The 26,278-nt window shown below is 43.0% G+C and overlaps 1 protein-coding gene across 2 annotated transcripts in view; it reads right to left on the minus strand.

Moving 5' to 3' along the window:
• The window catches only part of KIAA0319 (KIAA0319 ortholog), a 49,590-nt gene extending 26,311 nt beyond the window's left edge, over positions 1-23,279 (minus strand). The window contains exons 1-9 of one of the 2 annotated variants that reach the window (XM_073678857.1): positions 23,098-23,278; positions 20,494-20,616; positions 16,281-16,996; positions 13,121-13,313; positions 8,280-8,378; positions 5,715-5,812; positions 4,591-4,678; positions 1,484-1,576; positions 1,111-1,243 (exon numbers count right to left, since the gene is read on the minus strand). In XM_073678857.1, coding sequence (XP_073534958.1) covers positions 1,111-1,243; positions 1,484-1,576; positions 4,591-4,678; positions 5,715-5,812; positions 8,280-8,378; positions 13,121-13,313; positions 16,281-16,996; positions 20,494-20,557 — 1,484 coding nt within the window. In that variant the 5' untranslated portion in view covers positions 20,558-20,616; positions 23,098-23,278. Of the gene's footprint in view, positions 1-1,110; positions 1,244-1,483; positions 1,577-4,590; positions 4,679-5,714; positions 5,813-8,279; positions 8,379-13,120; positions 13,314-16,280; positions 16,997-20,493; positions 20,617-23,097 lie in introns of both variants that reach the window. The other variant, XM_073678858.1, reaches the window with a different exon arrangement.
• Positions 23,280-26,278: the final 2,999 nt, after the last annotated feature.

Raw genomic sequence — 26,278 nt, forward strand, 5'->3', positions numbered from 1 at the left:
TGACTGCTATAGGCCATAATTATAGGGATCCTGTCATATGATTCGAACCAAGGGCAGCATGAATCAGAAACATCTTTATTTTACTCTGAAACACTACTGTTTCAAAGAAAAACGTAGTTGAAAGCATGACCGCAGACGAGGTGACTAGTCCATGAGTTATGTATCCGCCGGGTTATCCCGGCCGCTTAGCTAGTCTGACAGGTCCCTATACATCAGTCTGGCTGAGCGGGAGGGGAGAAGCTAAGAAGAACATACCTCATGGACTAGTCACCTCACTCTCAGCTGCTCTTTCAACTGTCTTAAACATATATGTTTGTAATAACAGAGCCGGTCTCTTCAAAGAAGACCTATTTCCATGTCAAAAGTGTCCAGTTTTTGTCCATGTCAATCTGTGACAGCAGTATTTACAGCGCATCGGCAGGGGGTCACCGTTCTAACAGTTCATCGGCGCTCCCATGACGAGCTCGCGATATGCCTAAATGGTTTGCGGTGACAGCCAAGGATCTACTGAAGACCCCCGTGCCTGTCATGACAGTACTCCTGTGAAAGTCATCCTGTGGTTGGCGTCAATAGGAGACCATGATTTTTGCTTTGTAACGCAATACTATGGCACTGCTATATATAGCACAATCAATCAGATGATCGCAGGTTCAAGTCCCCTGAGGGGACTAACAAATACAATAAAAAAAAGTTAAAAAAAAAAGGAAAAAATAAATAATAGTTTGAATCAACCCCCTTTTCCCCCATAAAAAATGAAGTAATAATTTAAAAAATACATATTTGGTATGTTGTTGTGTTCTTAAAAGTCTGCTTTATCAAAATATAAAATAAATATAAAGCAACTATATGTTGTATAAACATACAGCTTGGTATATACTTTATTGGTAGATTTATCCATCTGTCCACTCAGAGTGTTGTATCTTACTTATCAGTACTCACCAGTAAAGGTTAACCAACCAAGAACCAATGATAAATGATAGTGTAGAACAGTATCCAAAACACCACTGCCAAAGATTTCTTATACAGCATCACTTTCACAGCTAGAATTTTATGGTAGTGCATAATTCATGATAAGCCAAGACTAACTAATATACAAGACTTAGGCCTTACCTAAATGTATAGTTTCCAGGAACCAGGTTGGACAAATGTAAAACTGGATTATCCCCTCCAGTCTTCATTTCTTGTAATGACCCCTCAGTCTGTTCCCAATGATATGCTACTATTTTATCATCGTCTGTGCTTTCTGTTTTGAAATCAGAAGAGAAGACACGATTTTATAAAACTTTCTACAAAGTTTATACAATGTGTGTATAAACTGGGGTCCTTAGTGAACCACAAACACCAGAGCCATTAATGAAAACATCAGATTATCATAAATGAAGATTTAAATTAGCAAAAAATTACATTGATGCTTCAAGGTATTTAGTCTGAGACTAAATAAGTCTACTTATCTCCTGTATAAGAGAATAACCAGAGCACTTACGACTTGCATCAATGAAGGCAGATGTAGTGGGTAGCCATACTTCCTGTGTTCTCGGAGATACAACTGCAGTTGGAAGAAGATTGATTCTGGCAGCTTCAGAAATAAGAGAAAATATTTTATTAAACTTAATTATTATGTATTGTTTCATATTGTTTATATTTTAAATAAAATTACACTGAATGTGTGAATATGGATGTATTTTTCAGTATATAGTACAAGGAATAATTTGGTTCTGGCAAGGTTTAACACTTATTTACTTTCATGTTTTATCATATTTACTGCAGGCATGGGATGATATATATGTTGTGACAAAGTCACTGGCAAAGTACTGGAGGGCAGATATGTAGCACTGAGATTATTAGCTTCAGTAATTAAACATAGGAAAAATGTTCCAGCACATGAAGTGTAGAGAGGGGTTAATCAGCCATGTTTAGTGTTAGGGTGATTAAACACCTGTAGAGAGGATACATTCCCAGCCTTTTAGAGCATTTGGTGTGCGGTGGGTCTGGAGGCTCAAGCTCTTACACCATGTGTCGGATACTTTCTGCACCTTGTATGACAAGGTGACGTGGTTTTGCTGAAAAGAGACGTGCCTTAGTTAGAAAGGATGTGTGCTAATATCCAACCCCAAGCACCGAAAATGTTCCAAAATTTTGGCTCAAATTTCTGGCACAACGTAGCCAACTAATAGGTGCTGTAAGCTTAAAGTAAACAGTCTAAAAATGCAATATGAGAAAATGTGATCAACATATCAGCTTACCTAAGGTCTCCATGTGTATCTGAACTTGTGGGTCTGGTGGCTTCTATTAAGAATCCTTAGAGGTTTGAAATGTATTGCCTGATTGATATGTATTTTTAACCTTGTCCCCCCTGTTACTTTTTCATTCACCCTGATGTCCCTTCATGATGGATTTTAATTATTTTTCATATTCAATGTCAGGGATTCCAACACACACAGAGGGACGACACAGACAGGGGAGATCACGCGATATCTCACCGTGCCGTCACGCTGTCAGTATGTTGTCCAGAATCGCGAGCACGCGATCCAGACTACTCGCTGCGTAGGTATCGGTAAGCGACCAGTGAACGTATGGAGTCACACCTCTGGGTTCCACAGCCTGGAATCTGTGTTTAAAATCCTCTGTACGGTCACTGTCAGCTTCACGATAGCCCAATTATTATTATTCTCTGCCACCACCGACTGAGTTTGAAATATAATACAGGCCTGGCCGGACGCCTGCATTTTGGTAGCGGGTATGGCTTCGGGGAAGGGAACAATTACAGAACAAAAGAAACAGAACTATTAAATCTTATATTTAATACAAAAGGGAGGTAGTGTTCTAGAAAAATATATATAAGGATGTTACAAAGGAGACATTAAAATACATAGGCAGTTACATAAAATAAACAGGATAAAAGAAGATAACTTACACTATACGATCGCTGAGACGATTCAATATAGGTGGAGGGGAGACGCTCCGTTTACTGTTATCGAACAGGGTCCTCCGCTATAATAGACATATACTCCCGGGCAAAGAACACGGCTTCAGCCTCAACAAACTATTTTATGCTGAAGGGAGAGACCCACCCCCCTGAGATGACATCACAGGGGATGGGCTCCACCCTTCAGATTTGTATTAAAAACCTGTTTTTTGGGATAACTCATCACACGTTGATACCAGAAGCCCAAAAGTGATATCATATTTTCTATTATGATTTTACCTTCATGTAGAGACCACACATCGCATAGTTGCAGCTATTCTTGTGTTTTTGCGCTACAGCTCCCTGATTTTGTTTACAGCCCAGGAAAACTATGGATGCATTCCTGGGCTGGTTCGGTCACTAAAAATATGGGTCCTGTTACGGTCGGACGTATGGAACTCACAATATTTCATATTTCACTTCGGAGTCAACCTGGCTATGTCTGGTGGCCGGGAATTGTTTGTGAGTGCCTTTGAACTTAACGAACCATTTCCTCTTTCCTCCAAACTCTGGCCTGGGAGAAGATGTCAATCTATCTGAGGTCTGTGTTAAGAGGAAATACATTTGCATTTTAGTTAGCTTGTACACTTCATGGCTGGCATATGTTTGTGTAAGGCCTCCCTCACAACTGTGCTAATTGAGGCTTTTGTGCTGAGCAGAAGAGGAATAAGGGAGGGGGGTGAACATCTATGTCAGGCAAATATGGACAAACATTTTCCTGACATTAATATTTCCCTGATACTCAAGGTGTGCTTTTCTATTAGTTTCTGGGTATGCTGGGTAACAACAACTAAATGGGTTGTCAAGACTTAAGCTACAAGTCAGGAGTCACTATACATGACTGCAGACTTGTGAATCATCACATTGCACGCACTGCACGCTGTGAGGATTATCCAGGGGTGGCACTGGGAGCAGCGGGTGACTACAAGCATGTGATTAGCGCGGCCTCGCTAAATGCAAGTGTATTGAGGGAGGTCGGATAAGAATCTTTACAACGCGCAATGCACGCAATGGGAGGATTCACAAGTCTACAGTCACATACAGTCACTACAGACTTGTAGCTTAAGACTGGACAACCCCTTTAATGATCAATAAACTAGTTTAAAAATTCACCAAAATAATCAAACAGCATGGACTACGATGATAAATGTGGTGCATTTTTAGACTGTCATTCTAAGTTTACATTGTTTAAGAATTGCACAATATTGATGAATCTGTATCTATCTGTATCTGCATGTATCTATCTACTATGTATCTGTAGACTATAACAATAGTAATGCAGGTTTGCATATGAGGTGATACAAAACTCAAGAAAACCTTTATTACATCAAGATTTTTTTTGTAACTTTATTTTTCGTCGCTATTATGCTCATTACTATGGGTCCAAGAATCATTGAATACAAATATTATTTACATGAAATATCCTCTGTGCAGTTAGTCCGTCTTGTGCAGATTGCATGCTGAACATACTGTGCAATGTGGCAGATTGAGTAACTGTAGAAGCACAATAGTGACCACATGATACCACTTATGGTTTTGTACATGGAGAACTGAGAAGATGACTACATTACTCTAATGCTGATGCAAAATGATTTCCTTTATGAATAATAAAGGTTCTTTTTTACCTGGCTTGACAGTAATGTTAACAAATCCTTCTCCAGCCATATTCTCTCTTGAAACAGAGACACTCAGTTTATACTTGCCTTCTGTAAGCTAACACAGAAAAAAATGAAAAAAAGTTTTGAAGATATGAATGATATTTACTAAGGCTGTCTTTATACTTTATTGGCCGTTCTTACGACAGAAATCAAAATCGATGGCCCCATTCATTCAGAGCGGTGCTGGCCCTGATGAGGGGGCGTGCTGGAGTGAGAGCACCTGATTCATGAGGAGGAGCATGCCTTACAAGTGGCCGGCACCTCTGTGCGCCTCGCCACAAATCTTACTGCAGCCATGAGCTGGATTAAGATTTGTGGTGTACGTCATTGCTCGTCGTCACCACAGCTACGCTTTGTCTCTCCCCAGTATCACCCCAGCTCCGCACATTTTGACGAAGCTGGACAAAACAGGGGTGAAAACTCAAAAGTTGCAAGTTTTTTGAGGAAAAATTTTCAAACTTTTCAAAGCATTTCATGCCAGATTTCTGACAGAAATCATTTTGATGAATCCTGGCCATAGTTAATCTGCAGGACAAACAGAGACCACGCTTAACTTTTCTCACCTTTTTTGAAATGTGACTAAAGGCAAGAAAAGTCTCAAAGTTTTGCGGACGTAGTGTGTGCCATATTTTGTGTAATTTTAAAGGGAATTTGTGATCTGATTCATGCCGCCCAATCCACGGGGAGAGTGAATCAGAGCCTCATTGCACAAATATTATTCTCTGAAACGATCCATCATTTCAGAGCAAATATACTTTAAAGATCAGGATGGGGACCATAGCCAGAGAAGAAACTAGTCCAATATGGCCCCTAGACTGATTTTTTCCATAGTAGGTGATGACAGATCTCACCCGTGTATGTATATAGGGAAAAACCTATCAATCATCTGGTGCACTACAGGGAGAAGCAGGCCAGGGGCGGTAATCGTGCAGACAGACTCAGATTCATGCTGCCTGCGGTTTGGGCAGCATGAATAGAGTGACAGATTCCCTTTAATGCCACAAAACTGATGCAGATCTTTAATTCCCCTATGAGGATTTATGGAATTCCATTAGTGTAGAATTATACAAAGAAAATGGAAGCTCACTTACTTTTGACAGGGTAGGCGACCTTGTATCTGTCATTTTCAGCTCACCCTGAAATTCTGTGGGTTGTGATAACAGTTCCCATTCATAGGTATAAGGCATGTCTGTAAATGATATATAGAACAGGATTGAATGTGGTAATACTGGCATTAGGAAGATTAGAATATGCAGATGTTTTTTAATAATGTCTGTTATTAACTTATAATATAACCATTATAACATCTATTCTCTGCTGTCTATAGGTATACACTTCTCACCACTAAAGTTAATACAATAAATATATACTGCACTACAACAGTTAAGTTTATGTGTACAATATATAGTATAATCTTACATTTCTGCCAAGAAACTACAGATTGACCCATGTCATACTCATTCTGCAGATTCCCTTTCCCATTGTTTTTGTCACTTGCCATAAAGCCGCTGTTCTCCTGAACCTGGTGTTGTTTTCTTTTGTTACTATGTTTTTCCGTTCCTGAGATATGGCTCCATTTTCCCTTATAATATCTAGTCTTTTTAGCCTAGTGGGAATTGACTTCATTACTTCTTTAGGTTCATTTTGGGGTTAGTTTTTGACGCAGCGTCTTAAATGGATGGGATTTATAGAAATCTCATGCCCACTGTGCATTGTTTTTAAATGCTGCGTAAACTCGCCTGCGGTGGGTTTTTGAAATCCGCAACATGTCAATTTCTCTTGCAGGTACGCTGAGCTTTATGTGTGGATTTTCCTTTTCCACGCTAAAAATCTGCAGGTAAAAAATCATACTCGTACTGACCTGGAGAATCATATTGGCACTTCATTTTTATGCACAATGTATGCCATGAAAACAAAACCCAAATTACAGTTGCAGAATTGCATTCTTTTTGCGCAATTTCACTGTAGTTAGATTTTTTCTTCCCGGTTTTCCATGGTAAATTAGATGGTGTCATTGAAAACTACAAAGCGTCCCACAAAAATAAAGCTCTCATATGGCTATTTTGATGTAAAAATTAAAAAGTTTTGGCTCTTGGAAGAAGGGTAATAAAAAATCGAAAACACGAAAATGGAAAATAGCCCAATTGGGAAGGGGTTAAAGGGAACATAGATCGCTATCAATAGCTTGCTTAACATACAGTGGTCAGAACATTATCTTCACAACTATTTATATTATACGATGATGATAATTATAACATGCAAACTTGTGCTTATAGAAGCACTCCTCCTCCTCCCATCAAAGTTGTTATCCTCTTAATATATTGCAGTCATCATATTATATAGCACTGTGTACTTACAATTGCTCATTTTGCCTTTCTACCCAGTAAATTCTTCTCTTTTCTCTGCTCTATGTAGAAACAGGAAGTCTCTTGTCCCTGCTTTTACTATTCCCCTCTTCAAATCCTGACCCAGCTGCTCCCTCCTTCCCCTGCCAGGGACTTTTGCAGTGACTCATGAGTCATGCAGGGAAAATTGACCTACTGTTTCTACATAGAGCTTAGAAGAATTCAGTTAGTTTTTAATCACCTGATGTCATAGACCTAATGGAAAATAGAAGAATTTACTGGGTAGAAGGGCAAAATGAGCAACTGTAAGTACACAGTGCTATATAATATGATAATTGCAATATATTAAGAGGATAACAATTTTGATGGGGGGAGGAGGAGTGCTTCTTTAAAGGGAATCTGTCACCAGGCTTTTCCACTTAATCTGAGAGCAGCATAATGTAGAGATAGAGACCCTTATTCCAGCGATATGTCACTTACTGGGCTTATTAGTGTATTTTTTATAAAATCACTGTTTTATCAGCAGGAGATTATCACTGCAGGATTAGTAAACCCGCTGCTCCATATTGATAAGATATCTATTACCCTGCCCTCAATCAGTATTGGCAGCTTTCTGTGTACACTGCATAGGCAGGAAGCTGCCAATCAGAGGTGTGGGCAGGGTTATGCAGAGCTCGGTATTAAAAGGGTTGTCGAGTCTTAAACTACAAGTCTGCAGTCACTCTACATGACTCCAGACTTGTGAATCCTCACATTGTGTGCACTGCGCGCTGTGAGGATTTGCTGGTGCTGGAAATGGCGGTCATGTAACCGCATGTATGCGATATGCATACTCCCGGCCACATTCCGACTAGACTGTTTCTGGCCTTGCTCAGCACACTTGCAATAAGCGAGGCCACACCCATCTAGTCTGCATATCACATACTTGTGGTCACAAGACCGCCCGCTCCTGGTGCCAGGGAATCCTCTCAGCGCGCAAAAAGAGTGACTGGAGACTTGTAGCTTAAAATCGGACAACCCCTTTAAGATAACTACTAGATTTGCAGCAGATAAAACAGTGATTTTTATCAAAATGACAGCAAAAAGTTCAGTAAGTGATACATTGCTGGCATCAGGAACTCAGCCCCTACATCATGTTGCTCTCAGACGGGGTAGCAAAAACCTGGTGGCAGATTCCCTTTAAAACATATGTATAATATTAATTCTCCTGCTGTCAGGCCGCACAAAGCAGACATATGTATAATACATTGGTGTGCACTGTTATCATTTGTCCATATTGTACCGAGCATGATTATAAATGACAGGAGTCACCTGCTGCGGCCTCAGGGCTCACAAAGACATTAAGCTGAACTTCATGAGTCGGCAAAGTCACCTCAATGTTGCCTGCAGTGGTCACTGTGAGCTCGGTTACTGCAAGAAAAATACCACGTATAATAAATTACAACCATTATTTAAAAGTACAAAATTCAGCAAATGTTTTTGAAAACATGGAGGTGTGCAGAGCCCTACATGGAGGAGTACAGAGCCCTACATGGAGGCGTGCAGAGCCCTACATGGAGGAGTACAGAGCCCTACATGGAGGAGTACAGAGCCCTACATGGAGGCGTGCAGAGCCCTACATGGAGGCGTGCAGAGCCCTACATGGAGGCGTGCAGAGCCCTACATGGAGGCGTGCAGAGCCCTACATGGAGGCGTGCAGAGCCCTACATGGAGGAGTACAGAGCCCTACATGGAGGCGTGCAGAGCCCTACATGGAGGCGTGCAGAGCCCTACATGGAGGCGTGCAGAGCCCTACATGGAGGCGTGCAGAGCCCTACATGGAGGAGTACAGAGCCCTACATGGAGGCGAGCATCGCCCTACATGGAGGCGTGCAGAGCCCTACATGGAGGCGTACTGAGCCCTACATGGAGGCGTGCAGAGCCCTACATGGAGGCGTGCAGAGCCCTACATGGAGGAGTACAGAGCCCTACATGGAGGCGTGCAGAGCCCTACATGGAGGCGTGCAGAGCCCTACATGGAGGAGTACAGAGCCTACATGGAGGCGTGCTGCAGAGCCCTACATGGAGGCGTGCTGCAGAGCCCTACATGGAGGCGTACAGAGCCCTACATGGAGGCGTGCAGGGCCCTACATGGAGGCGTGCAGAGCCCTACATGGAGGAGTACAGAGCCCTACATGGAGGAGTGCAGAGCCCTACATGGAGGCGTGCAGAGTCCTACATGGAGGCGTGCAGAGCCCTACATGGAGGCGTGCAGAGCCCTATATGGAGGCGTACAGAGCACTACATGGAGGCGTGCAGAGCCCTACATGGAGGCGTGCAGAGCCCTACATGGAGGCGTGCAGAGCCCTATATGGAGGCGTGCAGAGCCCTACATGGAGGCGTGCAGAGCCCTATATGGAGGAGTACAGAGCCCTACATGGACGAGTACAGAGCCCTACATGGAGGCGTGCTGCAGAGCCCTACATGGAGGCGTGCAGGGCCCTACATGGAGGCGTATAGAGCCCTACATGGAGGCGTGCAGGGCCCTACATGGAGGCGTGCAGAGCCCTACATGGAGGAGTACAGAGCCCTACATGGAGGAGTGAAGAGCCCTACATGGAGGCGTGCAGAACCCTACATGGAGGCGTGCAGAGCCCTACATGGAGGCGTGCAGAGCCCTACATGGAGGCGTGCAGAGCCCTACATGGGGGCGTGCAGAGCCCTACATGGGGGCGTGCAGAGCCCTACATGGAGGCGTGCAGAGCCCTACATGGAGGCGTGCAGAGCCCTACATGGAGGCGTGCAGAGCCCTACATGGGGGCGTGCAGAGCCCTACATGGAGACGTGCAGAGCCCTACATGGAGGCGTGCAGAGCCCTACATGGAGGCGTGCAGAGCCCTACATGGAGGCGTGCAGAGCCCTATATGGAGGCGTGCAGAGCCCTACATGGAGGCGTGCAGAGCCCTACATGGAGGCGTGCAGAGCCCTATATGGAGGCGTGCAGAGCACTACATGGAGGAGTGCAGAGCCCTACATGGAGGCGTGCAGAGCCCTATATGGAGGCGTGCAGAGCACTACATGGAGGCGTGCAGAGCACTACATGGAGGCGTGCAGAGCCCTACATGGAGGCGTGCAGAGCCCTACATGGAGGTGTGCAGAGCCCTATATGGAGGCGTGCAGAGCCCTACATGGAGGTAAGCAGAGCCCTACATGGAGGCGTACAGAGCCCTACATGGAGGCGTGCAGAGCCCTACACGGAGGCGTGCAGAGCCCTACATGGAGGCGAGCAGAGCCCTACATGGAGAAGTACAGAGCCCTACATGGAGGTGTCCAGAGCCCTACATGGAGGTGTGCAGAGCCCTACATGGAGGTGTGCAGAGCCCTACATGGAGGTGTGCAGAGCCCTACATGGAGGTGTGCAGAGCCCTACATGGAGGCGTGCAGAGCCCTACATGGAGGCGTGCAGAGCCCTACATGGAGGCGTGCAGAGCCCTACATGGAGGCGTACTGAGCCCTACATGGAGGCGTGCAGAGCCCTATATGGAGGAGTACAGAGCCCTACATGGACGAGTACAGAGCCCTACATGGAGGCGTGCTGCAGAGCCCTACATGGAGGCGTGCAGGGCCCTACATGGAGGCGTATAGAGCCCTACATGGAGGCGTGCAGGGCCCTACATGGAGGCGTGCAGAGCCCTACATGGAGGAGTACAGAGCCCTACATGGAGGAGTGCAGAGCCCTACATGGAGGCGTGCAGAGCCCTACATGGAGGCGTGCAGAGCCCTACATGGAGGCGTGCAGAGCCCTACATGGAGACGTGCAGAGCCCTACATGGAGGCGTGCAGAGCCCTACATGGAGGCGTGCAGAGCCCTACATGGGGGCGTGCAGAGCCCTTCATGGGGGCGTGCAGAGCCCTACATGGAGGCGTGCAGAGCCCTACATGGGGGCGTGCAGAGCCCTACATGGGGGCGTGCAGAGCCCTTCATGGGGGCGTGCAGAGCCCTACATGGAGGCGTGCAGAGCCCTACATGGGGGCGTGCAGAGCCCTACATGGAGACGTGCAGAGCCCTACATGGAGGCGTGCAGAGCCCTACATGGAGGCGTGCAGAGCCCTACATGGAGGCGTGCAGAGCCCTACATGGAGGCGTGCAGAGCCCTATATGGAGGCGTGCAGAGCACTACATGGAGGCGTGCAGAGCACTACATGGAGGCGTGCAGAGCCCTACATGGAGGTGTGCAGAGCCCTATATGGAGGCGTGCAGAGCCCTACATGGAGGTAAGCAGAGCCCTACATGGAGGCGTACAGAGCCCTACATGGAGGCGTGCAGAGCCCTACACGGAGGCGTGCAGAGCCCTACATGGAGGCGTGCAGAGCCCTACATGGAGAAGTACAGAGCCCTACATGGAGGTGTCCAGAGCCCTACATGGAGGTGTGCAGAGCCCTACATGGAGGTGTGCAGAGCCCTACATGGAGGTGTGCAGAGCCCTACATGGAGGCGTGCAGAGCCCTACATGGAGGCGTGCAGAGCCCTACATGGAGGTGTGCAGAGCCCTACATGGAGGTGTGCAGAGCCCTACATGGAGGCGTGCAGAGCCCTACATGGAGGCGTGCAGAGCCCTACATGGAGGCGTGCAGAGCCCTACATGGAGGCGTGCAGAGCCCTACATGGAGGCGTGCAGAGCCCTACATGGAGGCGTACAGAGCCCTACATGGAGGCGTACAGAGCCCTACATGGAGGCGTGCAGAGCCCTACATGGAGGCGTGCAGAGCCCTACATGGAGGTGTGCAGAGCCCTACATGGAGGCGTGCAGAGCCCTACATGGAGGCGTGCAGAGCCCTACATGGAGGCGTGCAGACCCCTACATGGAGGCGTACAGAGCCCTACATGGAGGCGTGCAGAGCCCTACATGGAGGCGTGCAGAGCCCTGTCTGACTGTAATAAGGAGCTGTCCATGTTCCACAATACTGTCTCTCTGCTAAATGCATCAGGTCTAAAGACCCCCATACACATTAGTAACGACATCCGAACCCGCCAATATCAGCCAGATCAGCTGACAGTTTATTGTGTAAGGAGGCCTCCCAACTCCCCCCCAGCAGCTGATGTCAGGGGGGAGAAGGATGCAGCATGTCTGATTTTGCACTGCTGATCCTTTTGTTCTTGGTGAGATAAGCGACTGCCAGAGGAGTCTGACAGCAGCTCTGTCATAGAGGACACAGGAGCTTTTGGCTGAGGAGTCAGGAGAGATAGCTGTCATCCGAACAATCAGCCAAACTATCGTTCAGATGACAGCTATTTGTTTTGTATGGGGGGGACTTTAGGCTATGTTCACACGCAGTGATTTTGCAGCATTTTGATCTGCAGCCAAAACCTGCTATCTTGGCAGTAAAACCGCTGCGTTTTGCTGTGTTTTTTGCCTCGTTTTTTAGCAGCGTTTTTTTGGTGAAGATTGATTGTTCTCAATGGGAGAAACAAAATCTTGCAGTTATGATTCCTTTTAATGGCTAAAAAATAAAATAAGTGATGTTACAAAGCAAGCTATTGAGACTGCTTAGGTCTCTTCATCAGGCATTGTTATACCATGCCTGATGAAGAGACCACAGAAGTCTTGACAGCTTGCTTTGTAACATCACTTATTTTATGTTTGTTAGTCATTTACAGGTATCATAACTACAAGATTATTATTTTGCTTCTCCCACTGACAACAATCAATCTTTTCTCAAGTGGCTAACACGGTACCAAAACCTTTTTTATCTTTTGGTGAAAAATACATGCATGATTTGTCTACAGTACACATTTAATAAAGTTAGTTTAATTCACCAAAAACGCAGCAAAAAATGATGAAAAACGTAGCAAACCCTGTCTGTTGCGTTTTTGGACTTTCTCATTGCTTTCTTTTGCTGATGCTGTAAAAATCAGCTTCTTTGTTGCATAAAAACACTGCAAAAATGCAATGTGTGAACATAGCCTTAGGGTGATTGTATGGAAAAGTCTGTATTTTGTATCTTGATGTGATAAAGCTATTGAAACTGATTTCTGATTTCATTCTTGACCAGCCTGTTCAATGAGGGCTTCACAAGAAGATCATCTGATAATTTTAACGTCTTTATTGTTTTATTTGGATCTGTGCCTCAGGTTTGGAGACACTGTACGTCACAAAGAAACTTTGATTTACCTGGATTGGTTGACATAGAGGTGGGCACCACATCATTTATGATAAAGGGACTGGTTGGCACAGTGCTATTCATGTGCTCCGTGTTCTCCTGAGGATCTAGAACAGTCTGGAGAGTTGGGAACTTTTCGCCTTTTACAAGAACATCAGATGAGATGAGTTTCTCCAAAGTGGAATTAGATACAAGGGTTGGTAGCTGCATACATGTTAACATAAAGTCTTAGTAAACAAATTGATTTTGTTTTATATTATTATAGTGATACTATACAGTGCGTAAGGAAAGTATTCAGACCCCTTTAAATTTTTCACTCTTTGTTTCATTGCAGCCATTTGGTAAATTCTAAAAAGTTCATTTTTTTTTCTCATTAAAGTACACTCTGCACCCCATCTTGACTGAAAAAAAAAATAGACATGTAGAAATTTTTTGTAAATTTATTAAAAAAGAAAAACTAAAATATCACATGGTCATAAGTATTCAGACCCTTTGCTAAGACATTCATATTTAAGTCAAATGCTGTCCATTTACTTGTGATCCTCCTTGAGATGGTTCTACTCCTTCACTGGAGTCCAGCTGTGTTTAATTAAACTGATAGGACTTGATTTGGAAAGGCACACACCTGTCTATATAAGACCTCACAGCTCACAGTGCTTGTCAGACCAAATGAGAATCATGAGCTCAAAGGAACTGCCCAAGGAGCTCAGAGACAGAATTGTGGCAAGGCACAGATCTGGCCAAGGTTACAAAAGAATTTCTGCATTACTCAAGGTTCCTAAGAGCACAGTGGCCTCCTTAATCCTTAAATGGAAGAAGTTTGGGACCACCAGAAGTCTTCTAGATCTGGCCATCCAGCCAAACTGAGCAATCGTGGGAGAAGAGCCTTGGTGAGAGAGGTAAAGAAGAACCCCAAGATCACTGAGCTCCAGAGATGAAGTAGGGAGATGGGAGAAAGTTCCACAAAGTCAACTATCACTGCAGTCCTCCACCAGTCGGGCCTTTATGGCATAGTGGCCCGACGGAAGCCTCTCCTCAGTGCAAGACATATGAAAGCCCGCATAGAGTTTGCTCAAAAACACATGAAGGATTCATAGACTATGAGAAATAAGATTCTCTGGTCTGATGAGACAAAGATAGAACTTTTTGGTAATAACTCTAAGCGGTAAGTGTGGAGAAAACGAGGCACTGCTCATCACCTGCCCAATACAATCCCAACAGTGAAACATGGTGGTGGCAGCATCATGCTATGGGGTGTTTTTCAGCTGCAGGGACAGGACAACTGGTTGCAATTTAAGGAAACATGAATGCAGCCAAATACAGAGATATCCTGGATGAAAACCTCTTCCAGAGTGCTCTGGACCTCAGACTTGGCCGAAGGTTCACCTTCCAACAATGACCTTAAGCACACAGCTAAAATAACAAAGGAGTGGCTTCAGAACAACTCTGTGACCATTCTTGACTGGCCCAGCCCGAGCCCTGACCTAAACCCAATTGAGCATCATTGGAGAGACCTGAAAATGGCTGTCCACCAACGTTAACCATCCAACCTGACGGAACTGGAGAGGATCTGCAAGGAAGAATGAGAAAGGATCCCCAAATCTAGGTGTGAAAAACTAGTTGCATCATTCCCAAGAAGACTCATGGCTGTACTAGCTCAAAGGGTGCTTCTATTCAATACTGAGCAAAGGGTCTGAATACTAATGACCATGTGATATTTCAGTTTTTCTTTTTTAATAAATTTTCAAAAATTTCTACATTTCTGTTTTTTTTCAGTCAAGATGGGGTGCAGAGTGTACATTAATGAGAAAAAAAATGAACTTTTTAGAATTTACCAAATGGCTGCAAAGAAACAAAGAGTGAAATATTTAAAGGGGTCTGAATACTTTCTGTACCCACTGTAAATCATTTTTATAGGAAAAACTATACAGCCAGATTCATCAAAGCTTTTATGACAGAATTCTGGCATAAAAAGCTTTGAAAAATAGCAACGTATTGGCGCAACATGAAGCTGAGCTAAAATTTTGCAATTTATGGTGTTTTCACACCATTTTCACCCAGCTCAGGCAAAATAAGCAGAGCTGGTGCGGGTTGAGGGCATGGAGACTGCAGCTTGTCAAATTCATTATGAGCACCAGAGTTCGCTATGCCACAAATCGTACTCCAGCAGTGACTGGAGTAAGATTTGTGGCGAGGTGCACACTAAGCCGCATGCCTCTCGTCAGCCGCTCCTGATTCATTAGGTGTAGTGTTGAGCGAGTATGTTCTGTCCGAGTATGCTCGGGCCGAGCTCCGAGTATTTACAGCTGCTCGGTGATATGGTTGAATCGCTCCCGTGTGCATGATTTGCAACTGTTTGACAGTTTTATTACATGTGAGGAATGTGTAAGAAATAGACATTCCTCACATGTAATAAAACTGTCAAAAAGTTGCAAATCATGTACACGGGAGCGATTCAACCATACCACCGAGCAGCTATAAATACTCGGAGCTTGGCCCGAGCATACTTGGCGAAAGGGTTAATAGAACATACTCGCTCAACACTAATTAGGTGGTGTGCCTCTTGATGAATCGGGAGCTTCACATTCAACCTCGCCCCTTCATCTAGACCAGGGTAAAGATCACCAGTCTTGATGAATCGGGGCCAAAGTGTTATAAAAGTGTACTATAGAAGATTTAAGCACCTATATACACATCTAGAATTTTGTCCCAGAAGAACGATCTTGTTAAATCTATAAAGCAGGTACTGTATATACCCTATTCTAATAATGACACAGTACCCTCTAAATATTTATTCTACAAAATATATCACCCTAAGGGCTCTCTCACACGAGTGTATACTTTGGACGAGTGCTATCCGATGTTTTATTGGCTAGCACTTGGACCAATGTTACTCTATGGGGCAGCGTGTTTTTTTCATGCTGATGCGACATGAGAAAAAAAATCAACGAATGCTGCGAGTTGCTGCGCAAACTGGGTCGCACCCATCCATTCAAGTCTATGGGTGCATGGAAAACATCGGACTGCACACAATGGAGAAGATGGAGAAATTTTGTTCTCCATCTTCTCCTCACCTGTGATACGTCTCTCTCATCCGAGAGACTCGGATCACACACAGTTGACATTCAGTTCTACTACACAATAAAAAATGGCAGAAATGAAAGTATTTACCTCTTCTACAAAAGTCACAGTTGTTTCCATTGGTCTTGTCAAAGCCATCTCAGTTGTAGCTGAACTTGATTTCCCTGGTGGTGTATCGGATAAATGGTTCACATTCCCTTTGGTCAATGACTCTTCTCGGAAAGGTTCTATTAGAACATCATCACGTCTGCCAACTTCTATAGAAGTGATGTTCTTATTGAGTTCAGGCAAAATCCAATTTATATAGTCAAAGTCAGGTCTTATTTTAACCCCTTCTTTAGCATTCAGGTGAAGTAAATCTAATTGGGGGCTACTATAGTCATCTCCATAATCGGTCAGATCTTCAAGTCTTGGGTTCTTAATTAGCGAAGAAAGATCTTTAAAATTGGTCATATCCTCCTCTTGGTCATCTTGATCTGTCAATGAGTATTCTCGATTGGGTGGAATGTTTTCGTAGAGTGCAAATGGAATAAATCTTTGCGAAGGCCTCAGGACAAAAGTTAGGAAAGACTGTATATGGTCTTCTTTTTGGGGTTCACAACTCTCTTTATGTTGACAGTTCACAATATAGCACTGCCTGCCCAACATCCAGGAGAGGTCACAGCCGGAATGGTTACAACAAGCCATAATGCAGTCAGACATAGTTCTGGCGTTCGGCACTCTCTTCAAGTGCGTCTTTTGTAAATTAGGTGATATAGCGGCATTAGTGAGCACATCTCCTTCTCTGCATTGGTCACAAAGATGCCCTGGAAATAAGATAATTAACACAATTGATATCTCGGATAAGTTAGATGTGGCAAGCAAAAACAGGCTTTCATTTAAATACTTCAAAAATAAGCTTTTCTAACTTTTAGCGTGTGAATTTACGAAGATATTTAATATAGATAGGATGCCTTTTCTCTTCCATTACTAAATTGTCTCTTCTTTCCTGATCTAGTGAGCTAGATTTCTGTTTTATTTGAAAGCTTATAATTAAATTTATCCATGCCGATTGTCTAATTACAGCGATAACTGTAGATAAAGAGAATCTGTGAGACTTTATGCCTTCTGATATGGAATGATAAAGAACAATGCCAAATCTTCAGTTTACTAAGGCTACGTTCACATGTCTTTAGAACGGATCCAGCAGCAATCCGTTGACAAAAAAGTTGTGCAGACACAACTTTTTTGTGCTGCTAAAAAAAAATTATTGCAACTTGATCCGTTTTTTTTAACATTGAAGTCTAAGGATAGCAGATCCGTTAAATAACCATCTGTTTTCTTCCATTTGAAACTGATACAATAATTTAAAAAACGGATCCTTTTCAAATGAAAGGAAAATGGATGGATATTTACTGGATCAATTTTCCATAGACTTCAATGTTAAAAAAACGGATCCAGCTGAAATCAGTTTTTTTTTAAACTGACAAAAAAAGTTATGTCTGCATAACTTTTTTTTGTCAACGGATTGCTGCTGGATCCGTTCTAACTGATGATTACTGGACATGTGAACACAGCCTTACTGTTCTATGGGTTGTATCTTGCATATCAGCCCTATTGAATTTAGTGAGGCTATCTTGCAATGTCAGAAAGGAAATCACTTCTTCGGTAATCTTATAAATCCCTTTAAGGGGGCAGACGTTCTAAAACCGCTCTCTCATATAAATGGGACCCCGATGGGACGACTTGCAATTTGCAAGCATATGTATTATTTATGAGCCTGGTCACAGCACAGTTTGTACTGTTTGTGTTTGGTTGACCTAATCATCTGGTGCAGGAGTGGGCAATTAATTTTTCGGAGGGGCCACATCAGAAACCGTGACTGTTGTGGACAGCCAAACCAATAGACTGAAATTATTTCTGCTCAATATTAATATTAACATATTAATTAATTATAATTATTTTATATTAATTGTATCACTTAATATTGAGCTGAAGTAAGTATGCTGACACCCCTGTATATACAGTATGAGTCCACACACAGCCCCTATGAACAGTATGAGCCCCCACATAGCCCCCTATATACAGTATGAGCCCCCTATATATAGCATGAATCCACATACAGACCCCTATATACAGTATGAGCCCCACACAGCCCCCCTTTATAGAGTATAAGTCCACACACAGCACCTATAAACAGTATGAGCCCCACACAGCTCCCTATATACAATATGAGCCCCCACATAGTCTCCCTATATTCATCATTTATGAGCCCTCACATAGCACCCTATATACAGGTATACATCCTATACACACACACATACAGTGCTGGCCAAAAGTATTGGCACCCCTGCAATTCTGTCAGATAATACTCAGTTTCTTCCTGAAAATGATTGCAATCACAAATTCTTTGGTCTTATTATCTTCATTTAATTTGTTTGCAAGGAAAAAACACAAAAGAGAATGAAGCAAAAATCAAATCATTGATCATTTCACACAAAACTCCAAAAATGGGCCAGACAAAAGTATTGGCACCCTCAGCCTAATACTTGGTTGCACAACCTTTAGCCAAAATAACTGCGAACAACCGCTTCCGGTAACCATCAATGAGTTTCTTACAATGCTCTGCTGGAATTGTAGACCATTCTTCTTTGGCAAACTGCTCCAGGTCCCTGATATTTGAAGGGTGCCTTCTCCAAACTGCCATTTTGAGATCTCTCCACAGTTGTTCTATGGGATTCAGGTCTGGACTCATTGCTGGCCACCTTAGAAGTCTCCAGTGCTTTCTCTCAAACCATTTTATAGTGCTTTTGGAAGTGTGTTGTGGGTCATTGTCCTGCTGGAAGACCCATGACCTCTGAGGGAGACCCAGCTTTCTCACACTGGGCCCTACATTATGCTGCAAAATTTGTTGGTAGTCTTCAGACTTCATAATGCCATGCACACGGTCAAGCAGTCCAGTGCCAGAGGTAGCAAAGCAACCCCAAAACATCAGGGAACCTCCGCCATGTTTGACTGTAGGGACCGTGTTCTTTTCTTTGAATGCCTCTTTTTTTTTCCTGTACACTCTATGTTGATGCTTTTTCCCAAAAAGCTCTACTTTTGTCTCATCTGACCAGAGAACATTCTTCCAAAACGTTTTAGGCTTTCTCAGGTAAGTTTTGGCAAACTCCAGCCTGGCTTTTTTATGTCTCGGGGTAAGAAGTGGGGTCTTCCTGGGTATCCTACCATACAGTCCCTTTTCATTCAGACGTCGACGGATAGTACGGCTTGACACTGTTGTACCCTCGGACTGCAGGGCAGCTTGAACTTGTTTGGATGTTAGTCGAGGTTCTTTATCCACCATCCGCACAATCTTGCGTTGAAATCTCTCGTCAATTTTTCTTTTCCGTCCACATCTAGGGAGGTTAGCCACAGTGCCATGGGCTTCAAACTTCTTGATGACACTGCGCACGGAAGACACAGGAACATTCAGGTCTTTGGAGATGGACTTGTAGCCTTGAGATTGCTCATGCTTCCTCACAATTTGGTTTCTCAAATCCTCAGACAGTTCTTTGGTCTTCTTTCTTTTCTCCATGCTCAATGTGGTACACACAAGGACACAGGACAGAGGTTGAGTCAACTTTAATCCATGTTAACTGGCAGCAAGTGTGATTTAGTTATTGCCAACACCTGTTAGGTGCCACAGGTAAGTTACAGGTGCTGTTAATTACACGAATTAGAGAAGCATCACATGATTTTTCAAAGGATGCCAATACTTTTGTCCACCCCCTTTTTCAGGTTTGGTGTGGAATTATATCCAATTTGGCTTTAGGACACTTCTTTTTGTGTTTTTTTCACTGAAGACAAATTAAATGAAGAGAATAATACCAAAGAATTTGTGATTGCAATCATTTTCAGGAAGAAACTGAGTATTATCTGACAGAATTGCAGGGGTGCCAATACTTTTGGCCAGCACTGTATATACAATATAATATATATATATATATATATATATATATATATATATATATATATATATATAATACATATCCCGCTCCTCTGGCATTCTGCTAGTGGATAGCGGTGATATCTGGATGCGGGCGGTGGCCGAGAGGCAGAGGACATGGGGCAGCTCATGGGCCACGTTCTCAGCCCTTTGGCTTTCTCGATCTGGTACTAGTACAGCCAGAGGCCTGCGGGCCGCACTTTGCCCAGGTCTGATCTAGTGTATAGAGGGCGTTTTCCAAATGTCAGCAACAAATATTAATCCTCAAAGAGTGCGGGAGTAAATGTAACGAGTATTATCACAGTAACTAGGCTTCAGTATGATAATATAACTTACCAGCTATTGTGCTCAGCCAGATAAAAAGAGAATATGCACACAGGGTCAAGATGTTAGGTGCCATTACTGTGTGCTAAAGGTAAACCCCTTCTTCTGTGAAAAAATCATATTCAAATTTTATACCTGAAAGAAAGAAAAAAAAGATTGAGCCAAAACTATGATTATTAAATTGCAAAAGTGTTGGCCACTTGATACATGCAGTAGTATGTATCAATATTAGTGTATATATAATGATGACAAAAGGAGAAACTTCACATTAAGGATGAAAATATCCTTGCTGTCTCCAAGAGCGATAACATTTTTTATTATGCACAAATTGTATGTGGCACTACTGCTCAGCCCCATTCACTTCAATAGAGCTGACTTCCAATGATACAGCCTATGAACCGGGGTGGCGCTGTTTTTGGAAGAAAGCAGATATGTTCTTTAATCCTGAACAATCCCTTTAAAGCTGACATTTTCTATTTCAATGTCTGCCAGCAGCTCCTTATCAACAGACCAAAAAACAAGGATTCTCTGGTGGACTCAGGCTCTGACCTGAACAAGATCCTAAAGATCCAGCAGGGGACAACCCTACTTTGGAGCCAATCATTTGCCACTGGATTCTAGATTTTCATTCATACAACCTATTCAACTTTATTTATATGTCTGATAATGTATTACAAAGCCATTAAACATTGTCATATAAATGGAGGAACTGCAGTTTGATGTTTGTTCTCATGCATATGAAGAATACAATGTTTGTTCCCTAGAAAAATAATTAATTAATATCAATAATAATATTTCAGAATATTTTGCTTATAGGGGTTGTCCAGGTCTATATTCATTTTTACGGTGTGCCTAAGAACTAACAGGCAGGTAGTTGCTTGCTGGCGATTCTGCGGCTTCCGCTGACGTCACGTCGACAGAGCAGCGGCTTCTCTTCTGCTCTGTTGACGAGGCATTACTGCCAATATCATGCTGACTGATAGCTGGCTCCCCACTGCATAACTGCAGGAAGCCAGCTGTCAATCAGCATGACGTCGACAGTCACGCCCTGTTGACAGAGCAGAATGGAAGAGAAGCCGCTGCTCTGTAGATGTGAAGTCAGCGGAAGCCGCAGAATCGTCAGCAGGTGTGGTCAGTGACTGCTCTGTGCTGGCAGAGATCCGAGCTGAGCAGAACAGGCCGGAAGAAGAAGAGCTGCTCTGTTGATGTGCAGCAGCCGAATCACTGGCAGGAGCAGTCAATAACTGCTCTGAGCCGATGCCAGATAGTTAGCAACTACCTGCCTGTCAGTTTTTTGGCTCTGAGTAAAAAAATTATTTAGTCCTGGATAACCCCTTTAAAGACTCAAAATACAGAAAAGTATAAAAGGCAATGTGTAATCAATGTTATGTGCTGCATTAACAAAAGTGTCTTTATTCAGTGCAAGTCAGCACAAAATGAAAGGCACCTGTACATTTCTTCTTCTATCTTCTTATGTAAAGATTAATTCAAAACTCTGGTTGCTCCTGTTTTTTTGGTGGAAAGCAGGGTAACAACCTGTATGTTGATCATCATTACATCTTATGTACATTACCTATTTTTCCCAGAATTCTTAATTGAAAATCTGCCAATATATAAAGCAGTAAAAATTGTCATATATCTTGGCACGAGTATGGAAATTATGTTTCTCAGGACGATGGGAAAGCTGTGTGATAACCCATCTGAGATGAGCTATGAGAGTCTTAATTGTCGTTTAAGCATCTTGCTCAGAAACAAATACGGCTGAATACAATTTTTACAACTTGACATAAGTAAGCATCAATTTATAATGATGGATTTTTATTTCTCTAGGAGGTGATGTCCTTTAAGGGATGGACTGATAAGGGAAGCGAACACCACATTGTGTAAGGTCCATCCCATATTATTGAATTTTGCATTTACCATATTTAACAAACACAATTATTGTAAAATAAATATTAATATTGTCCTCTTGATTCCTAAAATATATAGTCTTATTATTGCACCTACGTCCTCACCTATGGTAAATCTAGTAAATGCAGCCATATCTTTAGTATATCCTGTTTCATGTTTTCCCTGTACCAAGGCATAGAATAATATCACAAGGTGTACAGCTGAATGGCAGGGTCATAATAATATGTAACGAAGGGTCTACTGTAAGGCCACAGTCCCACTATCAGTATTTGGTCACTATTTTTTCTCAGGAGTGGGAGCAAAAACCAGGAGTGGGTGATAAATGCAGAATTGCTGCACTTGTTTCTATTCTACCTTTTCTCTGATTGTTCCTCACCTGGTTTTGTCTCCACTCCTGAGAAAAAATACTGACCGAATACTGATAGCGGGGCAGTGGCCTAATAGAAAGACTTGGGATGGAGTGATCAGTGTCATCACAGCTGACAATAATGGATAAAACTGAGACCAATCATACACCATTATGAAGCGTCACTGCTGGTGCAATGTTTTGCAATGGTTTCCAAAGGTAAAACAACTCCCATGTGGTGGATGACAGTGCTGACAGCATGAGCTTGCAGTTTCTGGCCCATAGCTAGAATGAGAGCAGGCAGTGGTTTATGATTAGCCAGACAGACAGGGATTTGCAGCCTGTCCTTTGTCTCCTACCTGACAATGGTGCTGAGATGCTGCTGATGCTTGTGTGATGCTCAGGCTGTTGCTTGCTCTATATCTTGTGCTGCCTGATGTCTTCCTCTCTATCCCTTGTCTCTTGTTCACAGATGGGTTGGAGGTAAGGGGAGTGGTGGTGGAGGAGCTGCTGCTGCAGGGGGTGGAGGTGGAGCTGCTACAGGCAATGCTCTGTGGCTGATGCTTGTGCTATACTCCTAAAGAAGAGGAAGGAATGATCACCCATCTACAATCACTTCCAATTCTAGGTGGTTAGAATTCTAGATAATCCACAGATATGGGATACATCTGACGTATCTATGTACCTGTTCTGTGTGTGTAGATGGCGCCATACAATCAGGACCTTGGACTAATAGTGACACATTATAAAGTAGTATAGAAAGCCTTCCCAGAAGTGCAGGGGCTGTTATAGCCCCAATAAGAATGCCCAACTTCAGATTAATGTCTATGGTTTTGGAATAGGGTGTCCTCATATTTTGGCCAAATACTGAAGTGTATGATATAGCTACAGACCCAAGTTTTAAGCTTGAGCTCCTTTAGCCAGGCAGAGTAAAAAAAAAATCACACCTCTATATGAACTGAAGTTGTTAAGATTAAGTTTGTTGATATTATTTGTTGATTGATTGGTGTTAAGATTTCAAGATGTCATCCAGATGGATAGAAAGAATGACAGCGATAGGAAATCAATTTAGAGGGTACATATCATTGTCCCTATTCACCCTATTTAGCATATTATGGCTCTATTATAAAATATATATACAGTTGAAACCAGAAGTTTACATACACTATATAAAAAGACCGATATGCATGTTTTTCTCAATATCGGACATGAAATCAGAATAAACCTTTCCCCTTTTAGGTCAATTAGGATTACCATAATTTTTCATATTTGCCAAATGCAGAATAATGAGAGAGACAGAATGTTTTAACCCCTTTACCCCCGAGGGTAGTTTGCACGTTAATGACCAGGCCAATTTTTACAATTCTGACCACTGTCACTTTATGAAGTAATTATTCTGGAACGCTTCAACAGATCCCCCTGATTCTGAGACTGTTTTTCCGTGACATACTGTACTTCATGATAGTGGTAACATTTCTTTGATATCACTTGCGTTTATTTGTGAAAAAATCTGAAATTTGGCAAAAATTTTGTAAATTTTGCAATTTTCAAAATTTTAATTTTTATGCCCTTAAATCAAAGAGATATGTCACACAAAATAGTTAATAAATAACATTTCCCACATGTCTACTTTACATCAGCACAATTTTGGAACAAAAATTTTTTTTTAGTAGGGAGCTATAAGGGTTAAAACTTGACCAGCAATTTCTCATTTTAACAACAAAATTTACAAAAACATTTTTTTTAGAGACCACATCACATTTGACGTGACTTTGAGGGGCCTTTATGACCGAAATACCCAAAAGTGACACCATTCTAAAAACTGCACCCCTCAAGGTGCTCAAAACCACATTCAAGAACTTTATTAACCCTTCAGGTGCTTCACAGGAATTTTTGGAATGTGGAAGAAAAAAATTAACATTTAACTTTTTTCACAAAAATGTTACTTTAGACCCAAATTTTTTTCGCAGGGGTAACAGGAAAAAATGGACCCCAAAATTTGTTGTGCAATTTTCCCTGAGCACGCAGATAACCCATATGTGAGGAAAAACCACTGTTTGGGCGCACGGCAGGGTTTGGAAGGGAAGGAGCGCCATTTGAATTTTTGAATGTAAAATTTGCTTGAACAATTAGTGGACACCATGTTGCGTTTGGGGAGCCCCTGATGTGCCTAAACAGTGGAAACCCCCCACAAGTGACCCCATTTAGGAAACTAGACCCCTTAGGGAACTTATCTAGATGCGTGGTGTGCACTTTGAACCCCCAGGTTCTTCACAGAAGTTTATAACATTGAGCCGTAAAAATAAAATGTTCACATTTTTCCAACAAAAATGTTTTCCAGCCCCCAATTTTGCATTTTCATAAGGGTAACAGGAGAAATTGCACCATGCAGTTTGTTGTGCAATTTCTCCTGAGTAAGCTGATACCCCATATGTGGGGGATAACCACTGTTTGGGCGCACAGCAGGGTTCGGAAGGGAAGGAGCGCCATTTGACTTTTTGAATGTAAAATTTGTTTGAAAAATTAGCGGACGCTATGTTGCATTTGGGGAGCAACTGATGTGCCTAAACAGTGGAAACCCCCCACAAGTGACACCATTTTGGAAACTAGACCCCTTAGGGAACTTATCTAGATGTGTGGTGAGCACCCTGAACCCCCAGGTGCTTCACAGAAGTTTATAACATTGAACCGTAAAAATAACATTTTCACATTTTTTCAACAAAAATGTTTTTCCGCCCCCAATTTTGCATTTTTACAAGGGTAACAGGTTGCGTTTGGGGAGTCCCTGATGTGCCTAAATAGTGGAAACCACCCCACCCTCCCCCCAGTGACTCCATTTTGGAAGCTACACCCCTCCAGGATTTTATCAAGGGGTATAGTGAACATTTTGAACCCAAAGGTACGACACAGAATTTGATAGCATTAGGTCATCATATTGAATAAGTTGTCATTAGTCTTGAGTGCAAGTGTTCGCTATTTGAGTTTGCATCAGGTACTAGGGTATGCACCAAGTATCGCGGGTGCTCAAGTGACATGCTCGAGTCCCTGCCCCGCATGTTTTTTTTATTAGACACCCAAAAAAAAACATGCGGGGATCGCTTGTGCATGGCAGGCAATCCCCGCAAGGTTTTTTTGGCTGTATAACATCTGCAAAACATTTGGGGAGGAGACTCGAGCATGTCACTCGAGCACCCGCCATACTCGGTGCATACCCAAGCACCCGATGCAAACTCAAGTAGCAAGTACTTGCGCTCACTAGTCGCCATATTGTCGTCATTTTTTTTTTCTTTACTTCTGAAAAAATCCCAACCCGAACCTTAGCCCAATCCTAACCTTAGCCTAACCCTAGCCCAACCCTAACCCTAGCCCCAACCCTAACCCCAACCCTAATCCAACTCTAACCCTAGCCCAACGTTAACCCAAACCCTAGCACAACCCTAAACCTAGCACAACCCTAACCCTAAAGTTTATTTGTTGCGCCGTTCCTTGTGTGGTATAAGTGATTAGACGACGTTATTCTTCGGGTCGGTACAATTACAG

Source organism: Phyllobates terribilis, unplaced genomic scaffold (genome assembly GCF_046119375.1).
Source record: "Phyllobates terribilis strain yellow unplaced genomic scaffold, ASM4611937v1 Scaffold_4__5_contigs__length_816908805, whole genome shotgun sequence".
Lineage (NCBI taxonomy): Eukaryota > Metazoa > Chordata > Amphibia > Anura > Dendrobatidae > Phyllobates > Phyllobates terribilis.